The 14,719-nt window shown below is 39.6% G+C and overlaps 1 protein-coding gene across 4 annotated transcripts in view; it reads right to left on the reverse strand.

Annotated features, from left to right (window-relative positions):
* LOC126353880 (cyclic GMP-AMP synthase-like receptor) overlaps positions 1–14,719 on the reverse strand; it is a 275,603-nt gene that overhangs the window by 34,569 nt on the left and 226,315 nt on the right. For all 4 annotated transcript variants that reach the window (XM_050003085.1, XM_050003083.1, XM_050003084.1 and 1 more), the window contains exon 9: positions 4,167–4,366. In XM_050003085.1, the coding sequence (XP_049859042.1) occupies positions 4,167–4,366 (200 nt within the window). The remainder of the gene's footprint in view (positions 1–4,166; positions 4,367–14,719) is intronic.

Here is a 14,719-nt window from a genome sequence, read left to right on the forward strand (position 1 = left end):
GTTGTGCCTACCTGTGACTTAGCATCTCTGCTATATGTGAGTAGCAGCTTTCTTTTTCATCATATTGTTCATTCCATTCAGGAGTTTCCTTTATTTACTTTTTATTTGGCATTGATCTGGTGTTCATACAGCCATGAGACACATTATATACTCGACACAACTGTTTGCAGTAAACAGGGTGTTTCACAAGTAATGGTCAATAATTCGCATGTGGACAGTACAAACTAAAAGCAGCTAAATTGTACCAATAAAGATTGGTTCACAAATCAAGCATTGTTGAGATAAAATACGTTTTCTGTTGTGATTCATCAGTGCCTTAGAACACAGGGCATCTCTAAACGTTAAAGTAGGTGTTTAAAATGTTGTACTTGCATCTGAATGCAACATGGAACTAGTCTCTGAAATGAGTTGTGAATCCTCTCAGGCAGTCCTAGGGAATTCTGAAAACGCTGGAAGGCTTCTTCAATCGGCAAGTATAATTCCTCGAAATGGTTGACTTCGGTAGTATAATGATGCTTTTGACATGACCCCACACATAGAAATCCATGGGACTTAAATCCACAGACCTTGGAAGTCATGATACACACCCTTCCCTACCTATGAAGTGTTTACCATATACTTGAGGTAGAAGCTGGCACATTTGTAAATGGAAATGTACTGAGGTGCCATCATACTTGAACCCCATGTTCAGGCATTGGTCCAGTGGGAGTCTGGAAGTACAGTCCACAGAAACTGCATGTACTGCTGCCCAGTTATTCTCTGTGGTAGGAAGTGTGGTCCAATTATACAGTCACCAAGCAGTCTGGCCCAAACATTCAATCAATAATACTGCTGATGTCGTGATACTGCTTACAAACAGGGGATTCAGGGTACACTGGTGTTGCAACTATTGGCAGAAATTCTCTGTATGAGGGAATTCTGCACTGTTGACGGCATGCATTCACTGGAGACTATATGGACAGAGTACTCGCTGATGTAAAATCTGGCACAAACTGCTATGACTCGGGACACACTCTTGGGTAGCAATCATCCTTGTTGAAGTACTTGGATGCTTGAGTACAATGTGTAAAACCCTTTCCTCAACATCAGGTGTTATGGATCTGGGCCAACCTTCTCATACATCATGTGCGAAACTCCTGGTTTCTCTAAAGTACTGATATAACTTGCTATATGTACATCTGTCGGGCTGCCTGCGGAGAGAAATAGCTTTTTCATACGATTGTGTGCCTCAACACACTGCCATTCGCTTTGCCATAGACGAAGTGTTTGTCAGCATACTCTTCATTGGTGTAACCATCTCTCCATGGTGCCTTCATGTTCATAACTGATTGTGAAGCCAGTATGTCACAGTGCACATAAGGTGAAAGGGTAGTAGTTGCACATGACCAAACAAAACAGATAAACATTCCCAAACATTGAGATACCAACATAAATACCTTGGTATATAGGAGCATTTGCAGTTGGCTACCCAATTTGAATTAATGCAATACCTCAGCAACATTAATTTGCGGACCCATGCTGACTGGAGTTTTTTTGCTACTTTTGGCCACTACTTCAAAAATACCCTATGTATTCCCAAAATATTCATCCTATGATCACAATCTTCCTCTGATACATACTCCCACATATATGCAATCAAATACCAATTCTTAATACAAAAATAAAAAGTAACAGTTCATCACAATGAATTTTTCTTCTACTGGGGGTAATTGGGTTTGGTTCTAATAACCAACAACATACCAAGATTACAAATACTACGACTCTTTTTTTTCTTTTTTTTTAAATTATGTATTTCAGAATCTTGGTCTAATAATAGTCACTAATACCTGAAAACAGTAATCAGTAATACATTGAAAACACATTTCTCTGGAAGTCCAGAATGCTGCAAAAATTCCTACAGTTCTTAATGTTGCTCTCCTTATATGAACATCATGGCATAGATTGCCTAGTCAGGCTTGACTATGTTACAGTAAAGTCAGCATTATTAATACTGTGCCAAGTAATTTTCTCATAATATAATATTCTTCCCAAATATGAGTATACTAATAGAAATGCATGGCAGTTAAAAGAAGAAAACAAAGTTGAAGAAAGACATATTCAGAAAAGAGTGAGAAACAATACAGTGAAGCTAGCACATGAGATGGAAAAGGATAAAAAATAGAAATAAACATGGTAGCTGACAATGTGACAGAAATACTGATATACTTTTTGGAATTTTGAGAGGGTATCTACACCAATGATAGCAGATAACGCTTTAATTTCCTCTTGAATGCAGCTTGGCTCTGAATCAGGAATAGGTTACTGACTAGTTTATTCCAGACTCAGATGCTGGTCACAACGGACCTTGTACAATAGTTACAGTCATGATATCCAAGGGGAGGTACTGAGGAGGACATCAGTACTAAGAAAATAAAACTACTGTCATCCCAAACATTAGGGCAGTGTCGTATATTTTACCACATTGCTCAGACTGAAGAAAACAGAATGTTCAAAGATCAAGTTGTGCATTTAATCACAAGCATCCTAAGTGAGCATAGAATGCTCTGACACGATCAAACAACACTATGTTACACACATATCTTATGGTTTTTGAGTCCCACTCTCCGAACAATAATAAAACTACTTGTATACATGTTTGCTCATTTATAGGTTACAAGGTTGCAGAAAATTCTGTACCTCTAATACTCTCTCCGAACAATAATAAAACTACTTGTATACATGTTTGCTCATTTATAGGTTACAAGGTTGCAGAAAATTCTGCACCTCTAATACTTACAGGAAAATTCTGTATTTAATTCAGCCAAATTCTGCACCCTCAAATGTGGAAACTGAATAGAAGCTGATTGGAGGATACAATGTGGCCCAATGAGTCACAACTTTGCCTCATTTAAAATGATACATAGCATCAAATGTACTGACAGCTCAGTGAGGTGTTTAAGTTAAAGTGTATGAAGGGTGCAGTTAAAGTGGAACAAACGTGTAATGTTGGTAGTTGGAAAGGTGAATGGTCAACTTTAGTTCATTGGGAGAGTTCTAGAATTCTAGGAAAGTGTAGCTCGCCTATAAAGGAGACCACATGTAGAACACTTGTATGAACAATTCTTGAGTACTGCTTGAGTGTTGCAGGTCAGATTTATGGAAAATATTGAAGAAATTTAGTGGCATGCTGCTAGATTTGTTACCAGTAGGTTCAATCAACATGTGAGTATTACAGAAATACTCCATCAACTCCAATGGGAATCCATGGAGGGAAGGTGACATTCTTTTCAATGTAACATTGCTGAGAAAGTTTAGAGAACTGGCTTTAGTAAATGACTGCAGAATGATTCTATTGTCTCCAACATTCATCATGCATAAGGACTGTGAAGACAACATAAGAGAAATTAGGGCTCATAAGGATGCATATATGCAACCATTTTCCACTCACTTCATTTGCAAGTAGAAAAGGAAAGGAAATGACTAGTACTGGTACAAAGTACTGTCCACTATGCACCATATGGTGGCTTCTGGAGTATATATGTAGATGTAGATTATAAAGTTTAGCTGTGGTTTTACACAGTAGTAGCATAACGTCTCCTGTGGTGACTAATTTTTTGTCCATTGTGCTTATGTGTCATGAAAATGTGCATACATACTCTGGCACTACGATATGAACAAGAAAATTCACTAGTATACAAACAGCACAGAATGCTAAATACAGTTTGTGTAGGCACGCTCAAAGAAGTATTAGAAACTGTATGATTACAACCAGCATTTCTAAACTGTATTAATAGCTACAAAATTTTGACCTCGATCTGAGATCAGTTCCTAACAGTAGCACAACACAAAGTCATGTTGCTGTGTGGCTAGTGGAAGGAAATGTAATACAACAAACATGTATTGCACCTTGTGTAGCACATGTCACACTAAATTATTCACATTCATTTCAAGGTCTGTACTATAATTGAGCTCGATTTTTTTCCAAATCAATCAATACAGACTCTACAGTGCAAAGAGACTAAATAATCTCAAACATTCCACAATTAATAACATTGTCTCTAATTACCTCTTGTTGCAACAGACAAATATAGAAATGTTTCATTTGTGGATCCAAATTTATTTAATAATACAAGTTGCTACAATTGAGTTTCCATATCTGCCATGAGGTACATAAAATATGATCTTACCTCTCACGAAGTTTGAAATAATTTTCTAGATGTCCTGGTTTGTCAAGGTTCCTCTCAATATCTTTAAGCATATGATGAAGATATCTTCCTATGTTTTGTTTCTCATGTGGATTTAATTGTGACAACAGATCATTTTCCTCTATCCAAAAAAATGGAAGAGCATTTTGTTCCAGCAAATAGTCTTTGAAATCATTAAGCATCTGAAAAATGCAGATGATATTTTTTAAGAATAACATCTTGCAATAATTACGTATTTTAAATGGGAACTGAATGGTTCATTTAGTCAATTAACAGATAAAACAGTATTTGCAGTATATAGTCTATTAAAGAATTTGATACCTGATTGGATGTCTAGGACCTCCACCTCAGTAACAACATGGAATGCCATGGTTCTCTGTATAAACCATTAGTTATGATTAAACTCATAGACAATTATTGGCCAGCACTTGGTCTATTTCCCCAATTTGCTTTCATATATCTAACAATGTTACATTACATTTATTTGTTATTGTCTCTGTTGCATAATTTTCTGAATGTTGTACATATGATGGTAATGTTGCCTTTTTTATTCACAGTGTTTTATTTGTTTCATTAGGTTGCAATCACATGTTTGGTCTTGGACCTTAAAAAGGAGTTGGCTTTGGCAAGTACTTATTATAGAAATTACACTGACTCTCCACTGTCCCCACCAATTTAAATCTTGGATTCCTACTTGTCAATGTTAACACCACTTCACAATACACCAACATCCATAATGCCCATTGTCTTGATGCTATTGGGCAGTACCTCTCCCAGACCCCAGACCCTAAACTCACTACCTCATACCTTCTGCAACGTACTAACTGTAACCTAACATACAATTACTTCTCAGGCATACTAACAAATCTAAGGCACAGCTGTGGGCTCCCGAATGGCATCCACTATGCCAGCCTCTTTATAGACCATGGAGAGAAAATCTTCCTAGCCTCCCAGAAACCCAAATCCCTGATCTGGTTAATTGGTGATATCTTCATGATCTGGACTCAAGAGTCAAGAGACCCTATCCCCATTGCTTCGCAACCTCAACACTTTCCCTCTGACCCACTTGATCTGGTCCTCCTCAACTCAGTATGACACCTTCCCAGATGACGATCTCCTCCTCTCTGATGGCTCCATCACATTCTGTCCCTGTTAAAACAACCAACAATGTTTACATTTCGACAGCTGCCATCTGTTCCACACCATAAAATCCTCCCATGTAGCTAGACCACCCAGGGATGGCTTCTCTGCAGTGACAAGAACTCCATTTCTTAGTATGTTGAAGGATTCATAAAGGCCTTCACAGACAGGCACTATCCCTCAGACCTACTCTGCAAACAGATTCCCTCTGCCATATCCGCACACACAACCAACCTTCCCACCACCCCCAAGAACCAGCTACAAAGGAGCAAGCCCTTCATCATCCAATATCACGCCAGACTGGAGCATGTGAACCACGTACTTCATCAGGACTTTGATTATCTATCATCATACCCTGAAATGAGGGATATCCTACCCAAGATCCTGCCTGCACCTACTGTCCAACCAACCTCTACAACATCCTAGTCCATCAGTACGCCACTCCCAATCTCAGTCCCTTACCACAGGGATCATACCCCTATGGAAGACCAAGGTGTAATACCTGCCCAACCATCTATCCAGCAATTCATATTCCAGTCCTGTCACAAACTTGACCTACCCCACCAGAGACCAGGCCACTTGTGAAAGCAGCCATTTCATATCTGCTACAATCATTGCACAGCTTTAATATTGGTGTGACCACCAAGCAACTGTCCACTAGGTTGAATGGCCAACATTAAACCATAGCCAAGAGCAAAGTGGACCATCCTGTGGCACAACATGTTGCTGAAAATAATATGCTTGGTTTCAATGTCTGCTTCACAACCTATGTCATCTGGATCCTCTCCTCCACCACCAGCTTTCCTGAACTGGCAGATGGGAGTTATTCTCCATTCCTGGAATAATACTGTCCACAACCTATGATAACCTACTAGCCCCACACACTCCAGGAACAGCTTCTGACCCCTTTGTCCATCGCATCCTCACAATACACTTTCCCTTACCCTCATTATGTGCCACTATCTGCTGACAACACAACCACCGATCTTTTCTGCTCTCTGCTCCTCTCCTTTTCCACTTCTGGTATCCTCCGTCGCTCTGCTCCCCCTCAATAGCCAATAGCCTAATGGTCTTGCCCAAGCCCTGTCCTGCCCTCTCCTACAGTAGCACCTGCATCCTCTGCCAGGCAGTGCACTTCTCTGTCCCCCTCCCATAGCATCCAATCCCTTCTACTTCTATGTCCCACTCCAGATTACTGCTTTTATTCAACACAACAGTTGCAGACTGGCCAGAACAACTGAAGATAGCGGTCTTGTGCACATGAGGTGTGCCTGCTTGTGTGAATATATGTGCGTTTCCCCTTATTTTCTGAAGAAGGTTCTTGCCAAAAGCTCAGGGTGTCACACACTTTTTGCTGTGCTTTACTGCAACTCAGCATGTCATCTTTATGACAAGTAGCAATCCATATTTTTCATAATTATTTAAGTTACATGACAGACAGATTAAAATGATTGCAGAGGTGAATTAGACAGTAGCATATTAGAAATGTGAGTGTTCAGACAGCATACATTTATAATAACTCAGCAATACGAACATTGCAAAACTGTAGTAGATTGGAAGTTCTAATCATGCCGTAGTGAATATGGCTTAATGAATGTTGTATCGTTAAATATGTAGAAAAAAAATGCAATCAAGTTTCTTTCTTAACTGACCATAGAATAATGAGTATAAGGCATCATGAAGTATTATAAAAACAAGTAAAGATAAGGTAATGAACAAAAAATTATAACAGAACATGCCATGGATATGATTATTAGCTAGCATGTGATGCCACAAATATCAGATCTGAGAAATATATCTAAATATTACGTCTATATCAAAAGGAGAATTTTAATGAGATAACTGTAAAACTGCAAGACACTTAACATTTGGAGGTGACAATAAACAAACACTAGGAGAAATCATATGCCATGGCAGAAAGGTCCCCAGTAACAAGAACTGCTCAAATGTTTACAATATGTTGCAGCTTGCAGCTCTCAGATATTGAAGAACAGACATTTTTTTATGTTTGACATCAAAGCTGCTATTTATTTATGACTGATTATTTTGGCCTTTGAAGTTCTGTGATACATTTAAGTGTCCTAAATTTAAATATGTGCCTTCTGAAAATGGGTAAAGCCCAAAACTAGTCAGCCAGTAAATAACAGCTTTGGTGTTAAACATTAAAAAATGTCTTTTCTTCAAGAAATGCTCAGATGGTCACCCAAGGACAATGTCATATGGTGGCAAAAATACTATTTAATGAGGCCATCAAAGTGAAAAAAATATCACAGCACTGTTCAGAGCGCGATATCTGTGAGGAAATGTTAACCAGAACGGAGAGCTCTATCTTGATTTCCATGCACTTTGAATCCAGTAATGAGATTGATGATTACCTAAGGAGACTAATGGATGGATATTATTCATCCAGGATGTACTAAGCCTCTTGTTAACTCCACTGATACAAACACAAAATCTATGTTGTGTCAGAGTCACCTGGCTGATGACCATGGAACACAGCTAGAAGATTCAATCACACATCCTAATTTAGAGGTAATGGATATACCCTGTAAACAACCAACTTACAAGGGAAGAGTCAGAGTAACTTCAAAAATAGACATCATTGTAATAAATATGGTATCGGTACTCTGTGTGGTGGAAAGACATCCAGTTACCATTACATGATGCTCTATATTATCACTCGAAGGGAAACCCAAGACACTACAGATATCATGTGCTTTTGGTCAAAATAGAACAATAAGGATAACTCTGAAGAACAGAGATGAGTGTTTCATTTTCCATTCAGTAAATCATTGGGTACGAAGCCCACACCTACTACAGTAGTACAAGTTTATATGCCAACTAGCTCTGCAGATGATGAAGAAATTGAAGAAATGTACGATGAAATAAAAGAAATTATTCAGATAGTGAAGGGAGACGAAAATTTAATAGTAATGGGTGACTGGAATTCGAGTGTAGGAAAAGGGAGAGAAGGAAACATAGTAGGTGAATATGGATTGGGGCTAAGAAATGAAAGAGGAAGCCGCCTAGTAGAATTTTGCACAGAGCACAACTTAATCATAGCTAACACTTGGTTTAAGAATCATGAAAGAAGGTTGTATACGTGGAAGAACCCTGGAGATACTAAAAGGTATCAGATAGATTATATAATGGTAAGACAGAGATTTAGGAACCAGGTTTTAAGTTGTAAGACATTTCCAGGGGCAGATGTGAACTCTGACCACAATCTATTGGTTATGACCTGTAGATTAAAACTGAAGAAACTGCAAAAATGTGGGAAATTAAGGAGATGGGACCTGGATAAACTGAAAGAACCAGAGGTTGTACAGAGTTTCAGGGAGAGCATAAGGGAACAATTGACAGGAATAGGGGAAAGAAATACAGTAGAAGAAGAATGGGTAGCTCTGAGGGATGTAGTAGTGAAGGCAGCAGAGGATAAAGTAGGTACAAAGACGAGGGCTGCTAGAAATCCTTGGGTAACAGAAGAAATATTGAATTTAATTGATGAAAGGAGAAAATATAAAAATGCAGTAAATGAAGCAGGCAAAAAGGAATACAAACGTCTCAAAAATGAGATCGACAGGAAGTGCAAAATGGCTAAACAGGGATGGCTAGAGGACAAATGTAAGGATGTAGAAGCTTATCTCACTAGGGGTAAGATAGATACTGCCTACAGGAAAATTAAAGAGACCTTTGGAGAGAAGAGAACCAAGTGTATGAATATCAAGAGCTCAGATGGCAGCCCAGTTCTAAGCAAAGAAGGGAACGCAGAAAGGTGGAAGGAGTATATAGAAGGTTTATACAAGGGTGATGTACTTGAGGACAATATTATGGAAATGGAAGAGGATGTAGATGAAGACGAAATGGGAGATACGATACTGCGTGAAGAGTTTGACAGAGCACTGAAAGACCTGAGTCGAAACAAGGCCCCCGGAGTAGACAACATTCCATTAGAACTACTGACGGCCTTGGGACAACCAGTCCTGAGAAAACTCTACCAGCTGGTGAGCAAGATGTATGAGACAGGCGAAATACCCTCAGACTTCAAGAAGAATATAATAATTCCAATCCCAAAGAAAGCAGGTGCTGACAGATGTGAAAATTACCGAACTATCAGTTTAATAAGCCACGGCTGCAAAATACTAACGCGAATTCTTTACAGACGAATGGAAAAACTGGTAGATGCGGACCTCGGGGAGGATCAGTTTGGATTCCGTCGAAATGTTGGAACACGTGAGGCAATACTGACCTTACGACTTATCTTAGAAGAAAGATTAAGAAAAGGCAAACCTACGTTTCTAGCATTTGTAGACTTAGAGAAAGCTTTTGACAATGTTGACTGGAATACTCTTTTTCAAATTCTAAAGGGGGCAGGGGTAAAATACAGGGAGCGAAAGGCTATTTATAATTTGTACAGAAACCAGATGGCAGTCATAAGAGTCGAGGGGCATGAAAGGGAAGCAGTGGTTGGGAAAGGAGTGAGACAGGGTTGTAGCCTCTCCCCGATGTTATTCAATCTGTATATTGAGCAAGCAGTAAAGGAAACAAAAGAAAAATTTGGAGTAGGTATTAAAATTCATGGAGACGAAGTAAAAACTTTGAGGTTCGCCGATGACATTGTAATTCTGTCAGAGACGGCAAAGGACTTGGAAGAGCAGTTGAACGGAACGGACAGTGTCTTGAAAGGAGGATATAAGATGAACATTAACAAAAGCAAAACGAGGATAATGGAATGTAGTCAAATTAAATCGGGTGATGCTGAGGGAATTAGATTAGGAAATGAGACACTTAAAGTAGTAAAGGAGTTTTGCTATTTAGGAAGTAAAATAACTGATGATGGTCGAAGTAGAGAGGATATAAAATGTAGACTGGCAATGGCAAGGAAAGCGTTTCTGAAGAAGAGAAATTTGTTAACATCGAATATAGATTTATGTATCAGGAAGTCGTTTCTGAAAGTATTTGTTTGGAGTGTAGCCATGTATGGAAGTGAAACATGGACGATAACTAGTTTGGACAAGAAGAGAATAGAAGCTTTCGAAATGTGGTGCTACAGAAGAATACTGAAGATAAGGTGGATAGATCACGTAACTAATGAGGAGGTATTGAATAGGATTGGGGAGAAGAAAAGTTTGTGGCACAACTTGACTAGAAGAAGGGATCGGTTGGTAGGACATGTTTTGAGGCATCAAGGGATCACAAATTTAGCATTGGAGGGCAGCGTGGAGGGTAAAAATCGTAGAGGGAGACCGAGAGATGAGTACACTAAGCAGATTCAGAAGGATGTAGGTTGCAGTAGGTACTGGGAGATGAAGCAGCTTGCACAGGATAGAGTAGCATGGAGAGCTGCATCAAACCAGTCTCAGGACTGAAGACAACAACAACAACAACAAATCATTGGGTTGGTGATGGAGATTTTAAAGTACTAGAACTGACAGAGACTGTACGTAGGGCAATTCAGCTATGTTCGTAACTGGAGCACTGAACACCACATCTTCAAATAACTCCACAGTTAGAAGTCACACAGACCAAGATCAGCTGATCTGGATGGCTAGGCTGTAGGGAAATGATGGCTATTAATTCTAGGATTTCCAAAATTCCTCTGAAGCAGCTGCTTCATTGGCTGTTCAATATGCAAAGAAGTGCTATCTTGTATAAAAATGATTCTACCCACACATCCACACAGTTGACGTACTGGAATGATGATGGTCAGCAAAAGACTCTCATAGTGTTTACCAGTGATGGTACAGGTAACAGGACCTGTAGGGCCATCTCCTAGAAAAAAATACAGCCCTATGATAAACTATAGCATCATCCCACTCCACACACTCATCTTTGCAGAGTGAAGTGGTACTCATTGAAGTGCATGCATATTTTCCAATGCCCATATTCTGTAATTATGCATGTTCAAATGTCCTTGGAGATGGAAATGGGCTTCATCTGTCCACAGAATGTCCTATGGTCATTTGTTGTCCACTTCTATGCAAGCAAGAAATTCCAGAGTGAATGTTTGTCTTGCTGGCAGGTCAGCGGAAAATAAATCATTAACATGGGTGATTTTGTATGATAGCAATGCAGGATGTTTCATAGGATTTTATGCACCATGCTTGCAGGCATGTCCAATGTTCAAGCAATTCCCCCCACACCGCATGTTTGCACACTACCGCTAAACCCATCCTGCAATGGTGTGGCCACATCTTCAGCAGATATCAGGTCAACTGCTTTCCTCCCTCCACCACATCACACTTCAAAATAACTTGTCTTTTTTAATTTTGTAATCATTTTTTCTAGATACTTAGCAGACATCAGACCAATGCTCTTTTTCCCATACCCTTGAGTTCCGAGTATGTCTTCAGAGCTAGTGACACACAGTCAGTGTTCTTGTAAAAGAGCTTTACCAGCAGCTTGCAATTCTTCATGGAGAGTCATCTTGGGTGTATCAGACACAAACTGAGAAACAGCTGTGTGTAGCATGTCCGTTAGTGCGCATATTCTGATGCGTTAATTTCTCAAATATTCGTTAAAATTTTTTTGTCCATGGCATTCCCCCCTGCAACAATAATATGCTGTTCAAATTTGACATCATTCTAAGCAGTAGTTCTCTTTCTACTTTAATTATGAACACCCTGTATGTTAGTACAAATATTTGTTTCTGCTATATCACTGTTTGTTTGAGGCTCTCCTTGGGTAGATTTGAGTCTTGCAGCAAATACCTTTATGTCACAAAAAATACACCATGGAGCTTCCATCGCCATACAAACTCCCTAGGGGGAGCCTCGAAGTAGGCAACATTAAGCTTTGTCATTGAAAATAGATGATAATATAAATAAAATGAGAATGTACCTTATTCTTGGAATTTCAGAGAACATTATCAGGCTCACATGAATGAAGCAATTTCACATGAATAACGATGAGAATGTTCTCAGCTTGAGTAAAAAGATGACAGAATCGCTCAACACAAAGAACATTTTCCAAGTTCATATGAAAAAACTAGAAAATTTTCTCACAATCAGAGACCATTCTCCATTTTTTTAAGTATGCTCTGTAGTGTACTTCAAACTGGGTTTGTTTTGGTTAAGTTTTACTAAATTTTTAAAATAAAAACAACAAAATTTATGTTGCTTAGAAGGCAAAGAAAGTAAATCATAGCCTGAAGAAATACTGAAGAGGGAATCTGTACAAATTTATATAGGTTTAACAATGACAACATTATTTGTTTGATGAATCACTACCTTCCTAAAAATTATGAAAAAGAATAGAGAGTGCCCTTTCAAGTGAAGTAAAAATGAAAATATTAGTGTGTTGTTTAGGAGGCCCACATGTTCATACTTGTGTAGGTAAAGACTTACATATACACCACAGAGCTGTGTCATTGGCATTCTCAGATTTTTCTTCATCAAGCTACCCAAAGCATCTTTGTGGATTTGATTTTCCAAAAATGTAGGAGAACGAGAAATGGTAAAAGTTTAGTGGCAGTCAATATCACATTTCCATGTGTGATGGGGGCACTCCATTGCAGGCATGTACCAGTCATGAAAACTTCGGTACTGGAAGACAAATACACTAACATCTTTCCCATTATCATTATGCAGCCAACATTTAATAATAGTAAAATGTTTACTAGTGTTGAAGCTTCATGGCCTGTGAGATACAAGGATATGGAGAAACTGTGATGTACGCCAGAATCTAAGAGAGAACCAGTGTAATGCTTATTTTTTGGAGATGAAGGATATGCCATTACACCATTGTTAACAGGAGGAGGAGATTAGTGTTCAACGTCCCGTCAACAACGAGGTCATTCCAGAATACACAACAACCTGGTGAGAAGGCCTGAAACAAACTTCACTCCAAGGAAATGGTGACAATTGAATTGTGTATGGACAGTGAAAACATGTTTCCCAGTTCTGAAGAAGTAAATAATACCTTCCCAAACAAAATCCCCAAAACGATCAAAGCTTGTTTTGTTTTGCACTACAATGTAAAACAGACAGGGGGATGAGGATTTTGAGGTGCCTAATGATGACAACAATAATCTTCCAGTAATAGTAGTAGCAGATGCAGCAGCAAACACATGTCTACATGGTACAGACAGCTCGCAAGAAATTGTTAATTTTCTATGTCAACTGATGCCACGGGAGTTTGTTACTAAACATTGTACAAATAAGCCTAATTTGTGTACCAATATTATGAAAAGGATAATTGCTACTCACCATATAGTGAAGATGCTGAGTTGCAAGTAGGCAAAACAAAAAGACTGTCACAAAATACCTCCACCTCAAAGATGGATATATCTGTTCAAACTAAACATACTAACCACCAGCAATACCTCCACTTTGGTAGCTGCCACCTGTTCCATACCAAAAAGTCCCTTCCATACAGCCTAGCCACCCACAGGTGTTGCATCTGGAGTGATGAGCAGTCCCTCACAAAATACAATGAGGGCCTCACTGAGCCATTTGCAGAGTGCAATTACGCTCCCAATGGTGTAGAAAAACAAATCTCCCATGCCTTACATTTCCAGTTCCCACCACCTCCCAAAGTCTCACCATCCAACCACAGAGGAACATTTCCCTTGTAACCAAATACCACTCAGGACTGAAGCAACTGAACTACATTCTCTGCCAGTGTTTAGACTATCTCTCCTCATACACTGAAATGAGAAATGTCCTGCCTGCTATCCTTCCCACCCGGCCCACAGTGGTATTCTGCCATCCACTAAACCTACACAATATACTTGTCCATCCCCATCCAACACCTGCACTCAACCCTTCACCTCATGGCTCATATCCCTGTAACTGGTCTAGATGCAAGACCTATCCCATACATCCTCCCACCACCACCTACTCCAGTCTGGCCACAAACATAACCACCCCATCAAAGACAGGGTTATTTGCGACACTAGTCAAGTGAGCAACAAGTTAAGCTGCAACAACTGTGCTGCATTTACGTGGGCATGACGTCCAACACACTGTCTGTCCATAGGAATGGTCACCGACAAACTAAGGCTAAGAACCAACTAGACCACCCTGTTGCTGAGCATGCTGCCCAACGTAACATTCTTCATTTCAATGACTGCTTCACAGCCTGTGCCATATGGATCATTCCCATCAACACCAGCTTTTCTGAACTGCGCAGGTGGGAACTTCCCCTGCAATATATCCTATGTTCCTGTAACACTCCTGGCATCAACTTTGGTTTGTCATTGTCCTCACCTATTCAACCCCTTCTTTGTTCCCATTCCATGTAGAAGCACTACACAGCCCTCTATTCCACCAATGCACCCAGTCTTTTTACTTCTCTCCTTTTCCGCTACTGCCCCACCAACACTCTCTCCCCTGCCCTCCATCTAACCTCAGAACTGCACCTAGTTGCCCTACCCTCTCTCCACCTCCTCCCTG

The sequence above is a fragment of the Schistocerca gregaria genome, chromosome 3 (assembly GCF_023897955.1).
Source record: "Schistocerca gregaria isolate iqSchGreg1 chromosome 3, iqSchGreg1.2, whole genome shotgun sequence".
Taxonomy (NCBI): Eukaryota; Metazoa; Arthropoda; class Insecta; order Orthoptera; family Acrididae; genus Schistocerca; species Schistocerca gregaria.